Genomic DNA, 20,141 nt, shown 5'->3' on the forward strand with positions numbered 1-20,141 from the left:
TCAGAGGCCTGTCCAACCAGGACTGGAATGTTTTCAGGGATGGGGCATCTACCACTTCTCTGGGCAACCTGGTCCAGTTTTCACCACCCTCATTGTAACAAAATTCTTCTTTATATCTAATTTGAGACTACCCTCCTTTAGTTTAAAACCATTACCCCATTCTTGCTCTAAGGCAACAGTGGTAATAACAACCAACAGCAGAGCGTGCAGACGGGAAAATAAACCCTCGACTGACTTAATTTGCCTTGGACATTTATTCCTACAAGAATCTGATGGCACATTGCCATCAGAGCTGTGCATGCCAACAGAAAAAAGATCTTTTGAATATTTATTCCTTTCTCTGACCTTTCTGGAGCTGATGGATGTTTATATTGGAGAAAACAGATCAAGTTTAATATGAAAACCTACCAACCTTCTGACAGTGGCACAAACCTTTGAGCCTGTGATATTAATTCCTGTAACAATACTAAAGGCAGCACTGTTTCTCACAAGGTGAAAGGAGTCTGAGAAGGAGAGAGAACAATTAGCCAAAGCTAGGAACCAAACAAGCAGTTTTGGCTGGACTATGAAAAAAAGTACAGTGGGTAGTTCTGACCCATGCATGTTATGTCAAAGCTCAGTAGCTGCACATATGTATCCATTTTCCTCCACACTGATACCGATATAAAAGGCTGCAAAACTTAAATTTGTTTTTCTCTGTGGGGAGCATAGAAAGTCTTAGTCTAGACTCCTTCTTTGCCAACATTTAAATAAATGCAATACACATTTTTTTAAGCTCACTGGGCAGTGAACACCATAGATTCACGTGATCCAAAAAGGAATTAAGCAAGTTAATTCAGTTGTCTCCCACCAGGCCACCACTGGTGGCATTACAGCTAGTACATGTGGTTATTTTTAGCATTAGTAAATAGCAGTAGGACTGGTCTGTGGCAGGTGTGGGAGGCAGCAATGGACTTCATTACCTGCGTTGTTAGAAACTTCTTATTGAATCTCATGAAATCACTCTGTGCCTTCCTCACCTACAGAAAATAACTCCTGTCATTCAGAAGCTGGCAGGGTTTGATTTAGTGAAGTTCTTAAACCAGGACAACCCCTTATGATTGCTCACAGAAAGCTATTGCTGCAATCGGCACACACCGGGTTGCTCTGCGGGGAGATGACCGAGCTCTCGGGGCCTTGGCACGCCACCTCCAGTGCCCAGCCAAAGCCCTGTGACCGAGCTCTCGGGGCCTTGGCACGCCACCTCCAGTGCCCAGCCAAAGCCCTGTGACCGAGCTCTCAGGGCCTCGGCTCGCCACCTCCAGTGCCCAGCCAAAGCCCTCGGACACAGGGCAGTGACCAGGCGGGGCTGCTCCTGCCCCGTGCCCTCACTCGGGCTCTGCCCACAGCTCTGCCCAGGACAGCGGCCCCTTCCACCCTTCAGCCCTGGCAATTACTGCGGTTCTTGGGGAGAGACTAGTCCATCTCATCAGAGATGTATGTAACAAGCAGTATCAGATGCTCCACCATGCCCTTCCTGTAACCTCGCAACGTGTAAGAAAATGAAACTTTTTCTGCTCTCTTGGCTAATAATCCGTTTTATTATAAGAGACGCTCCACCTGTGCCCGTTCTCCTCCCTGTGCAGGAGACCCAAGGGGCAGGGGAAGGCAGGTGGAGGAAGCAGCTTTCCCCCCATAGTTCGCCTTAACTTAAGAGGGCAGCCAGGCAGGTCAAACCCGGTCGCCGCGGGACACGCCGATTGTTCCAGGCCGCGGCATGGGGCAATCGCCGCCGGCTCGTGGGCTGGGCGGTCCGTGAGGGGGGCAAAGAACGACCCCCACGCCACCCCCAGCCCCGGCTGCCCTGCCAGCACTGACCGCCCCCTCCAACCCCGGCCGAGCGGGCGCTGAGGCGGCCCCGCCCGGCACGGCCCCGCGCCCCGCCCGGCACCGCCCTCTCGCAGCTCATGCGCGCTCTCGCCGCCCTCCTGTTGGCTCACTGCACGCCCCCTCGCAGAGGGGATAGAGGCTTAAACAACGCCATTTTATCCTTCTCTACGTAGCCTTTAGGCGAATAGTAACACTTTCTCATATGGAATAAAAGAGTTTTTGTTATTTTGCAGCGATTCGTAGTGCTTGTGGCTGAAATGCAGGGCAGAGAGCGCTTCTTGGCATGTTGTCCCCCCTCCGCTCCCTACGAATAGGTCGGCCCGGGCCGTCACGCTGCCGGCTGCGGAAGGGGCGGGCGCGGCTGAGGGTCAGCGCGGCCGCCGCGGGGAAGGTGCTGGTCCAGCCATGGCGCCGCCGCCGGGACAGACCCGGCTCCCGGACTGGGACGGGCTGAAGCTCCGCGTGCGGACCCTCATCGCCTCCCACCGCGTCATGATCTTCAGCAAGAGCTACTGCCCCTACTGCAACAAGGTGAGGCAGCGGCGGTGGCGGTGGGAGCCCGCTCGGCGCGGTCCCCCGCGGGCCCTCCCCCCGAGGGATATACGGGACCTGTGCCCCGAGGGCGCCCGCTCGGCCCGGGCAGGGCGCAGGGAAGCGGGGCTGAGGGCAGGCGGGTGTGGGGATGCGGTGGCTGCTGCCGGCGGCGGCACCTATGGGGTTTGGAGCGTGCAGAAGCGGCGCTGTATCCATCCCGCTCCAGCACCACGTGCCAGCCCTGGAAAACCACTTACCAGGCTTGAAAGTAGACGAATATCCGTGGTGTTCGTGGTAGTTCTTTACCTTTGACCACGCTGGGAGATGGATGTGTGGAGAGTTCTGCGCAGTGTGCTTGTTCCTCAGCTCTACAACTGCTCGGAGCTCAGGGTGCTGGCTGTGTTCCTTTCTCCCTGGAAAGCTGGGTACCACACTGGTGTTCAGCTTGGACAAAGCTGATCTCCGGGGGGGGGGATAGGTTAAGTTTTCTGCTCTTCATAAGTTTGAGGAAGGTTGACTCTATAGCAGCTGCGTAAGTTCTAAATCCTGGTTGCAGTGTGTGTTTAAAAGAAGAGGAAAGCACTTTTGGTTAATTGTGATGTTTAGAGAAAAATATCCTTTAGCCTTGATTGTGCATCAGGGTCATAGGGTGGCTATAACTAGTTAGCCAAAGTCATTAAAAAAACTTAGGACCTTCATTAGAGTTTTATGATACCAACACACTGGTCATAGTCCACACAGGATCTGGGGCTTTGTAGGCCTTGGGTTTCTTCGATGTTTACAAAAATTATGTTATGACATTTTATTTAAATCTCACACTACCATATTTGATATGGCCGTGGTGGAAGAACGTAATTGGAACTGCTGGATCAAGTCCTGGTGTTCCTCACTAGAACTGATAACCAGGAAAATACTCAGAAGCCTCACTCCCACTTCTACGTTAGGTTTAGTTCTGGGAACTCTGTGGAGGGAAGAGATGTTATGACTCCCTTGTAGAAAACTTAGTATATCCTATCTCACTTGCAGCTTAACTGAGGTTTTGAGAAAGGAAGCTTCTGTGATTGGGGGGGATAGACCAAACCAGTGCCTTATGTCTAAGAAGCTTTTGGCAGACAGTAGAGCATAGTAGGTAGCTCAAATCCTTCTAAAACTTGCTTAACAACTTACTGGAAGTTTCAGTAAATGAAGAGTTGGAGTCTTGCTCCAGTCTAGTCTAGTTGACAAAAGTATTATCAGTGTGCTGAGGAGAAATCATTTCTTGAGGACTTCAGTGTTGCCCACTGAGAAATACTTAGTTGTGCCTGTCAGTATTGCCCTGTGTGCTTTTAGTGATCGTGATTGCAAATGTTGATGCTCATGGCACTCAGTTCAGTGGGTTTGGGATCACCCAATGGCACGGTAACTTTTTAAACCTTGTGCCTTTTTCCTTCATCTGTTTGTGGTGTTGCAGAGGCTCTAGACTAAGACAAGAAGCTTGAGGGGGGGAAAAAGACTTGGTTGTAGTCCAGTAATTAAATTCCAGATTGTTCTTTCCTGCATTTGTTCATAGCTTCTCCATTAGGCAGTATTGCTTGCTTCAGGGAAGCAATCAGATATGAGAAATATTATCTTTATTGTCCTGCAAAGGGGAAGAATGAATACAGGGAGTAGGAGTGCCCTCTCTCATGGCCCCTTCTAGGAGGGGGAGTTGAAAAACCCTGCATGAATTTTTATGAAGGAACAGGTGATAAACAGGGCTGGGGGAAGAAGAGCTGACTGCCCTGGTAGGCAGGTTTCCTTGGCTTATTTTCCCTCTTGGAACAGAACAGAAAGATAATATAACAAAGTAAATGTGAAGAAAAGGGTATAGATTGCAGACAGAGAATTAGAAGAAGAAAGTTTATGGAAGAAGGAAGCATCACATGAGACATCAAGTGATAAAACAGAGAAATATCTATAACACTAAGGGTATTAACAACCCCTCCTACCAAAGACTTAGAAATTAGTGAAAGGACTGGGAAAACAATGAGTAATGCAGTATTCTTGCTAGCTGATCTAGTCTATAGAATTAATGAAGTGCATATAATTTGAAAGTGTAGTTACAGCTTGGGTGCTTAGCCTGTAATCACATAGTTCTGAGCTCTCAGACAGATATGAATAGTGTGCATTGTGTTGTCTTTTACTGTGGATGGTTGTTAGCAATGTGCTTTTGGTAGGATTAATTGAAAAACTAAAGATGTTTAGTGCTCGTGCTCTGAAAGGACCTAATTTGGGGGTGGAAAGAATTCTCTATTTCAAGTGGAGGTAGCCATGCTAGAAGAAAATTAAAATTGCACTTTTCTTCAGAAACAGAACTGCAAATAAATTCCCTAAGTGAATTGAGTAGGTGATTGTATTCAGGTTAGCTAATAGCATGACTTGGCAATTGTGCTGTTGTTCTTCTGCAAATGCAATTTGTTGTTCAACTGCTTTAACAGGGCAGTGGTGGAGAGGGGGTGGTGGTAGAATTACTTCCGTGTCATAACTTAACTTGGCTGTTCCTTCAATTTCTTAGCACCCAGAAAAGATAATAAGTAAGATAGAAATGCTTAAAGAAAACATAGATTTTTTAGCATGAAAAAATGGCAAGGCTGAAGACTGTGATGTGTTGAAATTTCAAGAATAACAGCTGTGATTGCATAGAATTTACTGGTTACTTTGGTTATATTTTATGCTATTACAGATTACATTCTCTGTCCTCAGGGGATTCTGGCCAATTCAGCTGTAGTTGTTATAGAATGTTAGCTGATACTTGGAAAAGCAGACCTAGGAGGTACCATTATAATTTTATGGTATGAAGCTTATTTCAAACCTGCTTAGCTACCCTAGTAACAGACAGCATCTCTGGGAAGAGTTTTCTAAAGTTAGACCAATTTCTTGGTTTCAGAGGAATTATCTGTTGTTTAATAATATTTGGAAGTGTTTCTAGTCTATCACTTTTTGTTAAAACTGAAAGAGTCTAGTAGGTAACTGAGGCCATTGCATTGGTGAGAAGGGAAGTAAATGGTTATATCAGTGACCCTGCGACCTTGTATCCCATCCCAGACATTCGGAGAAATAACAGTTTTGGCTTTGGGCCAAAACTTCTTACAGGGAAGAAAATTTCCCGGTGGGCTGCTGAAGTTTCCAGTGCTGTGTGTGTGACACAGGAATTCCTTTACCTGAGTTTGTATTAGCTATATTGAGTGAAAAGTTTTCAGTGGATCTTCTTTTTCGTTAGTTGCTCTAATAACTCCTTTGGTCTCATTTTAATTTTGGCTTTTACGATGCCAAGTAGCAGTAAGTTCTCTGGTTGTGTTCCCTAGGGAGGTCTACTTCCTTTTCATTTCAAAATTGTTTTCTGGTAAGTGCAGTTATTGCTGAGTGCTCCAGTGAGTATTTCTGAGAAATCATTTCCTGTTCACCTTATCTAGATGTTACTCATGATTAGTGTATTATCTTTCTACTCCTCCTAATCATTTCCTTTTCCAAACCGAAGTAATCTGTTATCTCATGCCTGTATTGGAGATTTTGTAACTGCTCATGTGCTTGCTATGTTCCTTTTTTCAGTTTCATTAGCACAACACAAGTCTGATTTGTTCATAAGTATAAACTGCAATAGTTAGTTCTAATTACGATGCTGACATTTGTCTGATATATTTTCTCTCTACTCAGTATCTTCAGTAGAGAATAAAGGTGGCCTAAATGCCTTAAATTTGTCCTTTCTTGAGTGTAATCTTTCTTGATTTAGTAATGTTCTGTCCTGTTCTCCCTCCTGCCAGCTGCTGTTGCAATGGTCTGGCAGAGTTTTTTAAAAAAGAAAACAAACTAATGAACACTTGCCTGTTACTCTGCTGCTTTGCTGCAAACTAAACCAGCAGCCAAGCAGCTAATTTTGTGACTTGCCTCCGCATTCTTAACACTTACTGGCAGCAATCACTTTCAGCTTTGCTTTTTAGATCTTGCATGGCATTTAGCTTGGGATGCAGATGCAGAGCAGGAGGTCTGGAGGGGTTCCACTGCTGTTTCCCTTTCATTCTGCCTGTAGCCATAATCATTCCAGGAAGCAAGCCTGAAGGTAGTGGTGAGCTTAGGACAAAAATTTTCAAGGGTCATCTAGATGGTTAAAGGACTGGAGTGTCACACACACTGGATGTTTGAAGGAGGAGCTCTGTTTGTTGAGCCTTGATAAGGCTAAGCAGGGGTTTTAGTTGCTACCTTCAGCTGACAAGCGGGAAGACAACCAGACTGTTCTTTGAGTTGCAGAGTGAAAGGACAAGTATCAACAAACATAAGGTGCAATGACAGGCACTGCAGTGGGATAAAATGGAAGTTCTTTACTGTGAGGGTGGTCAAATGTTGAGCCAGCCCAGGGAGGCATCTCTGTCCTTGTGTTCAGAATGAGAGGACAGTGCTTGAGCAATGTGGTCAGCCTTCACATTTGGCTCTGCTTTGAGCAGGAGGTTCATGCAGATGGCCTGAAAAGGTCCCTTAGAACTTCCATTATCCTATAACTATAGAACCAATATAATCAGTTACAGAAGCAGAGCTTTTTTTGTGCATTGCGGTTGATATATGATGTGGTAAGAAACTTAATTTGTAGTTGGTACAGAATACAAAATCTTCCTGTTTATCTGCATGAAGCTGAAACTTTATCAGAAAACACTGGAATACTCAGTCTTCAGCATAGTAACAGTGTGAATCACAGCAATATTAAAAACATTTTATTCCTTGTGTGTTAGACATCTTAAGACTTACTAGATGTGACTCAACATACTCTTAGTGAAGCTCTGGCAATAAACTTGACGTTCATCAGAAAGCTGGTTGAAAAATGTTCAGACTCCATGGTGGCAAGTGGGTCCATTCCACAGGCATTCAGTGGTTATTGCTAGAGCTGTTTTCACATGCCAGTTTAACAAAAAATGTTACTGTAAAAATTTTGTTTCTAAAAGGCTGCCTGATTTGAATCAGGTAATGGTACACTCTGTCCATCTAGAACTGAGGTTAGGAAAACACCCAGCTGAGTGCTGAATACATTTGGAAAGTGTTACTTCCTTCTGCAGCTTTTTACAGTCTCCTTTTTTTTCATTTCCTTGACAGTGTTTTGGTTTGCATGTTATCCTCTACTCCCTTTTTCTTTTAGTTTGTTGTTTTTTTTTTTATATCACCAAAGAGTCTTGCTGCTGCTTTATATCTCTTCGCTTTTTTATACGGCAGTCACTTCCATGGCTTTTGGTATGTCAGGCGTGGAGAAGTCAGCAGCTAAGCAAATTGTATCTAGAAACTTTCTCTTAAGGTGGTGGAAGTTGTATTGGAAAGTTAAATGCCCTGGTTTAAGTGAGGAACATGCAAAACATAAAAGTGCCAAACTACTAAATATGTAGAGCCTGTGCCTCAGAGCACAGTAGCTGAGCCTAGAGGTTACCTGTGTGTGTCCATCAGTGAAGTTTTACCCTGAGCTGAGAAACTTTTGCACTGCCATGGTGTCTGTTCCTTTGCAGGTGAAGGAACTCTTCCACTCCATGCGTGTGGAGTACTATGCTCTGGAACTGGATGTAACTGGTGAGTAGGAGAAAAAAAATGTGTCACGTGCTGCTGCTTCATGTAACTAAAAATTAGTGACTCTGCATGATTCCTTAAGCTGTCTTAAGCTAATTGGGGGGATATGTGAAAGAAGTAAAATACATTTTTATATATGCAGAGATAAAAACAATTAGGCTTCAATGTGGATTTAATACAGGATGTGTTTTTAGTGTAACTGAAGTCTTTGACTCTCTGTAAACATCATCAGCTGATAGAGAATGTGAGACCTGATTTCTCTCCGAGGAGCTATGACTTCTGGGGGAAAAGCCTGTGATATTTTTTCCTACTCCTGGTTCTCTTGTGGCTTCAGATGAATTGTTAATGTTTGACTTGGTATATGGGTGACCTTCTTTGGGAAAGGTGCTGAGTCACTGGAAGGAAGGGTAAATTCCAGTAACTTGGCTGCTGCTAGTTTCAAGTTGTTTTTTTTCTTAAAGTTCAAGCTGCCTTAGTTTTAGGACATGTGCAGTGCCTTATCTGTCTATGGATGTAATGCATGTTGCTTTTAATGTAGTTTTAGGAACAAATAGTTTCTTACATGGTTCTTAGTAAACTGTTAAATGCACTTTTGTTAAGCTGTTGAGTGTCTGTTATTAATTTTTTTTCTGTATAAAACATAAGTTTCCAATGCTTTTTTTAAAGGTCTAATGCCTTTTTGAAGTTTTTTTTTTTTTGCCTAAGCAATGTTTGGGAGAAATACAGATATTTATTTGTCTCTTCTTAGTTATTTTTACTTTTTATTCCAGTTGTCATACTGTGAATTAATTATAGCCCAAGATATGTAAAGTACAACACATAGCCTTATTTTTTCTGGAGTTACTTCTAATTAATAATGTATTTCCCTTGCAGTTGCTCCGATTACTGATGCTAAATAGATACAATCTTGGAATAAAAAGATCTTAATCAAAGTGATTATTGTAGAATCCCATTCCCACATTTACTGCTGAGAGATCCAAACTGAGCTTGTGTGTAGGTGCTGATCATTCAGATTACAGGTCAGGTCAAGCAATGATAATTTTAAAACTAGGAAGTTTCTGACAGTGTGGTAGGTAGAAAAAGTAGGAAGGTAGCTTTAGGGTAAGTAGAAAAGCATGTTCATACTTCCCTTACCCATAGTCTCATAATACAAAGCTGCTGGACAAAATTATGTGCCTGTGCACAGAACATACTCCAAAATAAGATAGTTCTTATGAAAGAAAAGGTGTCTGTATGATCTTCTGTGATAGTTGGAAAAGAATTTTTGTTTAGTACCAAGTGTGACACTGTCAGAGACAGATAAAAATCCATGAAATACAAGAACTAAACTCTTACTACTTCAGTTTTATTCCATTCTGTAGAATTGTGGCTTGAAACACCAATTTAAGTCCTGTGTTTCAGCCTGCTCCTTTGAGAAGTAGTTTCTGAAGACTTGCTTATGTCCAGGAAACTGCAAATGGAATGTTTATAATAGAATTGTTGTCTTGGCAGGTCTGCAGTGTATCACAGTGCAAACCTTTAATACTTCAGGTTGTTCTAAAAGCTCTCTTCCTGAAATCTGTTTATAACGTACACATTTCTTTTATTCTTAGATGACGGAGCCAGTATTCAGCAAGTGTTGGCAGAGCTGACTAATCAGAGGACAGTACCTAATGTATTTGTGAATGGAACTCACGTTGGGGGCTGTGATGCAACATATCAGGTAACTTGGCTTTTAAAATCAGCTGGAAGTAGACAAGACTGAGTGAATTTGCTGTTTGATCATAGTTAAATTTTGTGTAACACAGTAGACTGGGTGATGTAGGTCAGAGGAGGCAGTGTTATCAGTTGTTTGCTCAGAAACATGTGTGCTGATTTGATTATTTTTTTCTTTTTCTCTCCCAGGCTTATCAGGATGGATCACTGCAGAAACTCCTTGGGGACAACCAAATTACAGAACCCTATGAATATGATCTCATTATTATTGGTGGTGGCTCAGGTGGACTTGCCTGTTCTAAGGTATGATGTGAAAATGGCATTAAAGGACAAGTTGTACGTAAAAGTTCTTCAAAACTTAATCTGTCTGTTAATTATGTTGGTATAAAACAGTCTATATTTTGATGAGTATTACTGTTCAACTTGTTAGTTAATGAACCAGTAGTGGTCTAGTAATGTTCTCACTCAGGAGATAATGGTTTAAAGGACCAGTTTCAAGACAATGTCTATTCAGATCTTGATCCTAATAATAGGTTTTAGTTTTCTTGCTGAAGGTGGAACCAAATGTTTTTTAACTATCTCTTCTGCATGTGTAATACACAGGCACTTCCAAACAGTAATCTAGAAAAGGGCTACTCTTGAAGCCTTTTGACAGTTGAGGATTCAGGATCACCAGTCATCTAAAATTAAGTGCTTGCAGCAGCTCCCTTCAAGGAGCTGGTTCACTCTTTAGTTCCCTTTTTAGCTGCTTTCTCAGAAAGGGAAACTGAAGTTGTGTAGCCCTTACACAATTAGCTGTTGTTCAGAGTGCCTCAGGACCTAAGGTCTGAATTCAGTTTTCTCTGCTATCCAAGGGATTTGGACACATGTTTCCCCTCTCTCAGATGGGATGTCAGGATACCAGACAGATATCCTAAACTGTCAGTTTATATTTTGGGCAGGGTGAAGTTGTTCTTGACAGCCTTGACAATTGCTGAACGATACAGCCAAGCATGCAACCTTCATTAGAAAGTATAAAGCAGGCAGGAGAAGCTGACAGTGGAATTCTTCAGTTGACCAATTGTGTATTTTCAGCATGTTCAGATCTTTCCTCACAGTACCTTCTGGGACATCAGTTGTAAACTTGGTGCTAATTGCCAAATTGTTCAGTGATATTTGCAAAACACAAGACAACCAGCTAAACCTTGTTTGAGCCAGTTGTTGTGCAGGAGTTCTTAAAGAGATTTAATTGAGGTGCTCGAAAGTTCAAACAATGTGTAGCTGGTAATTCCTTGGATATAGGAATAGGCTTATTTGGGTTGGAATGGACATTAGAAGAATATCTAATGTAAGCTCCTGCTCCAAGCAAGGTCAGCTGTGAGGTCACACAGGATTATGCAGGAACTCATTCATTTGGCTCTTGAAATGAGCCGGGGCTGGAGATGCCACAGCCTTTCTGGGAAACCTGTTGGATTGTCCTCATGGTGTGAAAGTTCTTTATATGCAGACTGAGTCTGTTGTTTCAACCTACAGCCACTGTCTTTTGTCCCTTTGCTACTTGGCCAGTGCGAAGAGCCTGGCACAGTCATCTTAATGTACTTCTCATAGGTATTGGAAAGTTGCTCTTGGGACCCCTCCAAATTCAGTTTTTCTCCAGGCTGAACATGTCAAATTCCCTTGGCCTTGTCATAGGGTGTGTGCTCCAGCCCCCTGAACATCATGGTGGTGCCCCATTGAACTGTCTCCAGTTTGTCACCTTTCTTTCCATCCATGAACATGCCAAGTCAGTTCTGTCCTTCTGAAAGAAAAGGAGAGCTAACAGCATAAGTATTTCTTTAGCTGAAGTAGAAGAGAATCATAGGCTGCTGAGCCTATCTCATACCTTTTTCAGATCATGGCTTTTGACAGCATAGGATGATCTGGATGAAGCATTGAACATGAAAGCAGCCATTCAAAGTTTGAAAGAAAGCCAGGGATTCTTGAGGGATTTCAGTTTTTGTCTAGTGAAGGAGATAGAAGAGCCGTGTATGATAATGACTAACTAATGAAGGTAGTAAAGAAGCCTTCTATTAGTGCTAAGTGTATCATGACCATAAATGAGTGGACAGGCTTGCTTGGTTCAGTAATGCTGACTGGTCTTCTCCATCTTTTATAGGAAGCTGCTGCCTTGGGAAAGAAAGTAATGGTATTAGATTATGTTGTTCCAACGCCTCTTGGAACCTCATGGGGTAAGCTTTTGTTGTCTTGGATTTGATGATGTTTGAGTACCAGTGATACATACTGAGATGTTACATATTATGGATTTGTGTTCTTAGGAATTGAGGCCAAATTCCTTTAATTCTGGTACACAGATAACAGCAAAGTTGTGTTCCTGGCTTGCCTGCTGTTTTTCTAGATGGTTATTTCTGTTTGGGGCATTGTTCTTTGTCAAATGTTTTTCTAGCTTTGATCACTTTCAAATCATGTCTGGGTAGTGTGTGTGTGTGCATGTTCACATTTTTATGTTTGTGGGGTTATTTTGCCTTTTAGTTCTATTTTGTAGACAACTGGTAGGCTCCTGTTAGAACAGTGACCACATGGCTGTGTATGTCTCACCTTTCCCTAATTAGGGACAGCTGCTGGCTGACCTCATTAGTGATGTTGGCAGCTGAGAATGAGTAAGGAACTTGAGTGAAATTTCTATTGAGTCGAGGAATGAATGTGCTCTTTTAGATAGTCTTTCAAAAACAGGCATATTTCAAATTCCACATAATAGGTGGTACTAAATTGTAGGAACTCTGGGCTTTTTGCCTTGCTTACTTGACAACCTGACTAAAATCTGAAGCCTTGTGAAGTAAGTAACCTGGGTCTATGTTTGACATGCTGTACCTGTCTTGGGTCAGTGAGTCTAATAACCTCTTAGACCGAATACAAGCTTAGTGTGTTCATTGTACTTTTAAATGTCATTTGCAACAGAAATTTCATGTTACTTGTGTGACTGTAGCAAACCTCACGGAGTGATATGAGTGATTATACAAAGTACATGATAGGAAAAGCATAAATTCTGTTCATGGGAGCAGTAATGTGGTTCTTTCCATCTTAGGACTTGGTGGCACGTGTGTAAATGTAGGTTGCATCCCTAAGAAGCTGATGCATCAAGCAGCACTTCTGGGTCAGGCACTCCAAGATTCAAGGAAGTATGGGTGGCAGTATGAAGAACAAGGTCGGTGAGAACAGAGAACAGACCAAGACTGTACAGATGAGACGCTGAGCTCAAGACTGTTCTTGTACTTTGGACTTAATAAATTAGATGCAGAGTTCAGTACTTTTCATAGATGAATCGGAAGGTGTCCTCCTTCTTGAGTCATAGACACCTTTGGGATTGAAAGTTAATTGTGTTTTGTTCCCTATATTATATGAAATAAATGACAGAACTTCTAGAATGGGCTTATTTCAGATAGCAACAAGTCACATAAGTATTAACATAGTAGAACAAGACCTTAATATGATCTTCATTACTGATAATGTTTTCTTAGCGTGATGTACAATGAATAAGTTAAGTTTTTCTTGAGAGGTACATTGCACTTTTATTTCCTTAAATATGAAATTGTCTTGTTTCAGTTAAACACAACTGGGAGATCATGGTAGAAGCAATTCAGAACTACATTGGTTCATTAAACTGGGGCTATCGAGTGTCCTTGAGAGAGAAGTCTGTGACATACCTCAACTCTTACGGAGAATTCGTGGAACCACACAAAATTAAGGTATGCTCTGCATTTAAAATACTTAGATGGGAGGGAAAACTCATGTTTTAGAACTGCCTTATAAAATTCAACACCAAAAAGGCTTCATCTTAACATTGCAAAGTTAGGTCAACTGAAGTTAAAAACTCATTTGTGAAGTTATTGATTTAAAGAATTATTTTACTTTAGTACCTGCCACGATGTTTGCAAACCTAGTTATGTAAGAGTGATGTGGATATGTGTAAACCTGTGTCTTGCAAGAATAGAGGAAGGTGGTCTCGGTTTCTACCTTCATGACTGACTTCAGCAACCTGAGTGAGGAGGGGGCAAAGAAAGGAAACTCTAGCTGTATGATTTTGCAACTTGGAAAATCTTCATACTGAAGCATAAAAACTATTGAAATTAAATTTAGACTAAGCACTTGCATAAGAGCATGGCTAGAACCTCGTGCTGTATCAGCATACAAATTAAAGTGTCAGTTTTGCAAGACAAAGCTTGTTCTGGCAATCTTGCTGTAAGTGATCATACTGTAGCAAGGTTAACCTAGAAGTGCATGTTGAAGGCAGCTGTTGCATTCAGTGAGTGTAATTGTCTGTTTTCAACATCAAGGCTGAACTACTTGTGTTTTAAACCAAGAGACCAGCACTGAAAGATAGTAGTAAATTCAATTTACCTCAGGTGGTACACACCTGTTCAAGTGTTCAGGCATGCAGGGCATCCACTTAAGTGTCCTTAGTCAATAAATGAAGTAGAACAGAGGGACTTACAGCAGGAGGCTGGACTAGATGACCTCCTGAGGTCCCTTCCAACCTGAATTACCTGTTGACTTGATTGGGAGAAAGTTTCCCTTCATTTTTGTTGAAAAATTAATAAAAAGCAAGAACAAAGGTCAGATTTTGGGAGAGATCCATTGGCAAGATGAAATTTCCAAAGACGAAGGGTCTCTAGAGGTCAAATTAGTTAGAATTCACTTAAGGTTGGGTCTTAGACCATGTCATGTCTCTGAAATTATGTAACTTGTTACCTTTTTTTTTTTTTTTTTTTTAATTTTTACATTAGCCTGAGGAGTAATTGATGTTATTCTGTCCCTAGCATTGTGTTGGCCTTTTATTGGGGGAATAAGGGGGTTGTCTTAATTTGTTGTGGCTTTTTAGAACTTGGAAGTCAAGTTGTTAAAAATAATCCGATCCAAATTAGTAGTTAAAATGGGCAGGATCCAAAGAGTAAGTGATTTTAAATGCTCTAACGTGAGAAAAGCCTGATAGTCTGTTGTTTAAACCTGTTGTTCTTCAGTGACCTGTGTGGCATCTCTGAATGCATTAATTCTTGTTTAAAAATGCATATTCTTGATTTTTAAGCGTCTCTACAATAATTAAGGAGAATTACATAATTTTTCTTACAGCATATGAAAATGTCTCTCTTAACTGTGTCTTCATCAACAGGCAACTAACAGAAAAGGACAAGTAACCTATCACACAGCAGAGACTTTTGTCCTGGCAACAGGAGAAAGGCCAAGATATCTGGGTATCCCTGGAGATAAAGAATTCTGCATTACAAGGTGAGATGAAAAGGTGCAATAGACTGAGCTTGTCTGCTCTAGTGTTTGCCAAGACAAACAAGCTTGTGTTGGAAGAACCTTGTAACTTAACACTTCTTCTCTTTTCAGTGATGACCTCTTCTCCCTGCCTTACTGCCCTGGCAAGACTCTGGTTGTGGGTGCTTCCTACGTGGCTCTGGAGTGTGCAGGGTTCCTGGCTGGCCTGGGTCTGGATGTCACAGTGATGGTGCGTTCCATTCTTCTGCGGGGCTTTGACCAAGAAATGGCAGAAAAAGTCGGTGCCCACATGGAAACACACGGCGTGAAGTTCATCAGGAAGTTTGTACCTGTTCAGGCAAGTGCTTCCTTCAGCTTTCTTCTCTTAACACGTTACTTTAAACAGCACTTGGAAAATGCAGCTGTTGTCTGGGAAGGCTTTGGCTCTGTGCAGAAATAAATGTTTTATGAGACTGAGCTTTTTTTTACTGTTGAATGATAGATTAGCAGGTCAAGGCTTGAATGACAATGGAAGTGAGCTCTGCTGCTTCAGGTCATTCTAAGCTCACAAAAATTTGCACAGGTTGAGCAGCTGGAGCAAGGAATGCCAGGAAGACTGAAAGTGACAGCAAAGTCTACTGAGGGACCAGAGATCCTTGAAGAAGAATATAACACTGTAAGCATTTCTGGATTTGAAATAACTGACTATAGGTGCACATGAAAAGTATTAAAATACTTGAACAACTTGAAGGGAAATCCTGCTTAAAAAGTTGTTCACGCAAACTACTGGCAGAAAAAAAAAAGTGAAAATTCAATATTTGTCTTTAGTTGAACCCTGTCAGCAATATGGGTGAAACTTTATGTGCCTGGAATTTAGTTTATATAAACAGTGTTGTTGCTTCTATTTTTGCTTTGTTTTTCTGTTTGTTGCATCTCTAAAACAAATTGCACGTGGCGGAGACTGAGCTGTTGGTGGCTCTTTCAAATTTTTGGAAAAAAATTTGGAAGTCATTTTATTCATGTGCTTTAGTGTTTTCACTGAAAGACCAGGGGAAATCTTGTGATATACTTCTCTTGCATAAAGTTACTGCATTTAATTTTTGGTGTTTTTTAGGTATTGTTAGCCATTGGTCGTGATGCATGTACCAGGAATATTGGTTTACAGACAATCGGTGTCAAAATCAATGAGAAGTGAGTATTGCTGAACTCCCTTAAACCACTGAATGCAAGGATTTTTTTTTAACCTCTTTAAAAATACCTCATGATACTGATGTTTTTCTAATTTTTTTTTTAATTCTCATTCTTGTATATGGCAATTATGTGAACCTTTGAAACCTTTTTTTTGTCCTGGATTTGAGTGCAGTTGTCCATTAACTTAATTTCTTTAGTATGTACTTTGTAAAATAACTATTCTGAGTTAATACCTACTAGTTGGTCATTGTGCTTAAAGCACAGAGCTGTATAATGATCAGGTGAAAGGTTGTGAGTCCAAAGATGTTGGATAGCTTGACTGTCATCAGCCAGGCACTGTTGTTCATGTCAGAACTGGCCCACTGAGTACAGACTTCAGCCCTTTGTCAGAGTTGGAGCTGATTGATGCTCTGAAGAGTTTGCAGTTAAAGTAAAAAAGTCATAAGTATATTTAATGAAATGAGCTCAGTAGTTAGAATAGAGCTTCTCCCCTCTGCTTTTTGCAGAGATCTGAGGAAAGTTGTGATGCTGAATTCTGTGGTCTTCTGTTTGTTTTAAAGGAATGGGAAAGTCCCTGTAAATGATGAAGAACAAACCAATGTGCCTTACGTTTATGCTATTGGGGATATCTTGGATGGAAAGCTTGAACTTACTCCAGTTGCCATTCAGGCAGGGAGACTGCTGGCCCAAAGGCTCTATGGGGGTAGTTCCAGAAAGGTAAAGCTATAAGCATGCAACTTCAACTTATTTCTAAGCTTTTTGCCTCAAAATTGCAGTAACATGAATTAATTTATCCACTTGTCTGTGGGCTCTGCAAGTGTTTAGTAAAAAAGAAAAAAAGTGCTAATATAACTTTTTCTGTTATGTACTATATAGAACTTGCATAGTCTAAATATTTTTTTTTTGTTATTTTTAGTGTGACTATATCAATGTACCAACAACAGTGTTTACCCCTTTAGAGTATGGCAGCTGTGGGTTTCCTGAAGAAAGAGCCATAGATGAATATGGAAAGCAAAACTTGGAGGTAAGAACACCTGAGAGTCAATTAATTTGTAGCTTGAGGGTGTTTTTCTTGGGCCTTGCTGCTTTATATTCAAGGCATAGTGTTAACAAGATTAGAATTTAGATGGGTAGAGCTGTTGTGGCTGTGTTTTCATCTGGCCAGCAAGGTACTGCACTCACAGAAACCCAGGACTGGACTTAATGCCATTACAATTATGCATAACTATTTGCAGGTGGCTGAGAAGGAAGCATTTGACTTCAGGAGGCCAGACTTGGGTTGCAGAACTGTAGGGGTGGTTTTTGTTGTGATGATTTAAAGGCTTCTTGCTGAAGTGTACCAAACTCCTGGGATGAACTGTTTCCTGCTGGTTCACTGTACTTGAATAGTGAATTGATTTTTTGCTGATCTTACCATATGTCTATAGGAATATTGGGCATAACTTGCCCATTTTATGGTAGTTTCTGGCTCCTGCACATCTCTGAGGAGTTACATTAAAGCTGTTTGCATGCCTTGTGCTTAATTCCTTACATCTTTTAAAATCACTTGACATTATTGAGCATCTGCTGTTAACTGTTTTGCATAATAGGTTTAAACTTACAGTAACTGGATATTAATTTTGCACTTTCTCAAAGTTCGATTTGCAACCACTGTATATTGTAGCTGTTGCTGTTTTTGTCAAGTATTTAAATCAGAGCTACATGGTTTGAGTCAAGTCTTCCTCTGCTGACTTTTGGAGGATGGACTCTCTGGGCTAAGTGGAACAAAAATTACTCTTGTCTAGTTTCTTATAGACAAGAATATAGTGGGTTAAATGTTGAACCACCTATTTGTAAAGATATTAAAAAGTAGAATTATGCCTGGCTGAATTAATTAATGAAACTCTAATGCTCTTTTTCTTGTTTTCTCACAGGTTTATCACAGTTTGTTTTGGCCACTTGAATGGACAGTGCCAGGCAGAGATAACAATACCTGTTATGCAAAGATTATCTGCAATAAACAGGACAATGTAAGTAGCAAGCTGGAATGGATATGCTGAGGGTATTCTTGAAATGGAAAGAACTGTAGACCTACTTTATTTGGAGTAGTTAATTTTTTCTTAAAGACTCTGCTGTTGACCTGCTTGCATAACATTTTTAGTGTAGTGGGAGTTACACACTAGAGCTTTTGTCAAACCTTTCCTGGTACTGACTTGTGTTTTTCTCTCATCTGTTCTGCAGAATCGTGTGATAGGACTGCATATTCTTGGGCCTAATGCTGGTGAAGTTACCCAGGGTTTTGCTGCTGCAATCAAATGTGGTCTCACCAAAGAATTACTTGATGAAACAATTGGTATCCATCCTACTTGTGCAGAGGTAAGAAGTGGGGAAGGCACAGCCTGATTGAAAACCTGCTCTTGAAGGTGGTTTTACCAAGAGGAGATCAGCAGCCAGATGATGATGCAGGCAATGGTAAATAAGCTCTTCTTTTGGTCTCTTACAGGTGTTCACTACAATGGATATTACCAAATCTTCTGGACAGGACATCACTCAGAAGGGCTGCTGAGGTTAAACCTGCTGTTTTACATGTTTCCATGTTGCGCACTCTTGGTCCTGTGGAAGCTCTAATCCATCCAACTGCTTTGCAGCAAAGTAAAACGTTTGCATCAGTACCACTGTATGTGCTGCAGCTGGGAGTGGTGCCTTCAAGAGGCTTCCTCAGTGTGAGTTGTGTTGCACATGGGAACAGTAATGCAGCAGGGAAATCTCGGACTGTAAATCCTGACTTTGCTTGGAATCAGCACTGCGGTGCTTTTTTGACGTTGCAGCTCGGAACCTTCTCGTGAGGTGAGCTACGACTGATGGCTGCCAGGCAAGGCTGGGAGCTTCTTGTCTAGTCAGATGACTGAACTCCTCCTGAAGGAAATTCTTAAATTGCACAAATTAAAGCTAATGCTTCTAGTTCCAGTGTCTTGTACAAATGCGTGAAATAGAAGACAAATATTATAATTGAGTGATTCTTGCCAACAGTTTACATTTGACTGATTTATCTTTTTGATGCATTTTGTTATACTTAATTGTATGCTCAATTGAGGCAAGATGGCATAAATAGGATGCAGTGTTGAGCGGTGCAGTTCAAGCACTAGTCTCCCATCCCAAGCAGTCTAAAACTTCAGCGTAGCCTAAGACACCACTGTTGTTCACATTCACAGTTGTTTGACCTCAGGTGACATCATATCTTTAAAATAAAAATTTGAGTTGTAGGTGTCTTGTGTGTCAAGGCTGAAGAGCGTAAGTGCAAGACCATGTCAGTTTGCTTAAATCTGGTTTCAGCTCTGTAGTTTAAAACCTCACAGAACCCAGAATTATGTCTGTGCTGTTATGTGGAATGCTGAAGTCTTGGAGAAGCAGACTCTGTCCCACTAACACAGTAGGTGCCTGCCCATGGAGGTGGAAGGTGTTATACAGAGCTGCTCTGAATCATGTGGCAGCCCAGAGCAATGACCTGCTGTGCTTTGTGTAGTGTTGTGTACTGTCAGTAGTTTGAAGCTCTCCTCCACCCCTAGCATTCTGTCCTGGGGGAATTGTGCTTGAATCTGGCTCTTAGTTTTGTCCAAAGAGCTGTTTTGAAAGACTGTTCTGAACATTGTACGATAGTAACCAGTTTTTAACTATTTAATCTGTGACGTACCATGCAATTTGAAGTTCAATAAACAATGCATACAACACTCTCTGGTGTCTGACCTCGTGGTTTATGTTGCCTGAGATTTTATTGGGCTTCAATTTCGTTGTTTATCCCATGCAGTACTAAAACCTCTATTGACTTGTGCATGTTGTAATCTTTTAAATGGAGAAACAAGTTGTCTTGTCATGCCTGGGGGCTTGCTCAAGAAGTTAAACATGCTTCTGTTTGGGTATGCAGAATTGAACTTAGGTGAGTTCAAACTGAAAGAACAGTTTTACACCGTTTCTGTATATTCCAGAAGATCTGGAATACCTTAAAGTTGCATTGTTTAACTGCAACACTGTGCAAAGATGCTCAGTAGACTCTAGTTAGTGTTAGCAGCAAATCTTGCTGGTGT

General features: G+C 41.5%; 1 protein-coding gene across 1 annotated transcript; it reads left to right on the plus strand.

The window, feature by feature from the left end:
* The first annotated feature begins 1,992 nt into the window (after nt 1-1,992).
* Nucleotides 1,993-19,790, plus strand: TXNRD3 (thioredoxin reductase 3). Its single transcript, XM_039559110.1, has 16 exons — nt 1,993-2,400; nt 7,902-7,962; nt 9,552-9,661; nt 9,844-9,957; nt 11,789-11,861; nt 12,716-12,835; nt 13,234-13,376; nt 14,798-14,913; nt 15,022-15,247; nt 15,473-15,565; nt 16,004-16,080; nt 16,641-16,797; nt 16,997-17,104; nt 17,994-18,089; nt 18,301-18,435; nt 18,563-19,790. Exons 1-16 carry the CDS (start codon nt 2,275-2,277, stop codon nt 18,623-18,625), a joined length of 1,818 nt encoding a protein of 605 aa, XP_039415044.1. The 5' UTR covers nt 1,993-2,274; the 3' UTR covers nt 18,626-19,790.
* The last annotated feature ends 351 nt before the right edge of the window (nt 19,791-20,141 follow it).

The sequence above is a fragment of the Corvus cornix genome, chromosome 12, assembly GCF_000738735.6.
Source record: "Corvus cornix cornix isolate S_Up_H32 chromosome 12, ASM73873v5, whole genome shotgun sequence".
Taxonomy (NCBI): domain Eukaryota; kingdom Metazoa; phylum Chordata; class Aves; order Passeriformes; family Corvidae; genus Corvus; species Corvus cornix.

Bases quoted from the DNA above. Each gene is read 5' to 3' on its own strand.
- TXNRD3 (XM_039559110.1), top strand. From the start codon at position 2,275: ATGGCGCCGCCGCCGGGACAGACCCGGCTCCCGGACTGGGACGGGCTG. The intron at 15,248-15,472 runs GCAAGTGCTTCC...AAATTTGCACAG, and splicing joins GGAAGTTTGTACCTGTTCAG to GTTGAGCAGCTGGAGCAAGG. The intron at 17,105-17,993 runs GTAAGAACACCT...GTTTTCTCACAG, and splicing joins ATGGAAAGCAAAACTTGGAG to GTTTATCACAGTTTGTTTTG.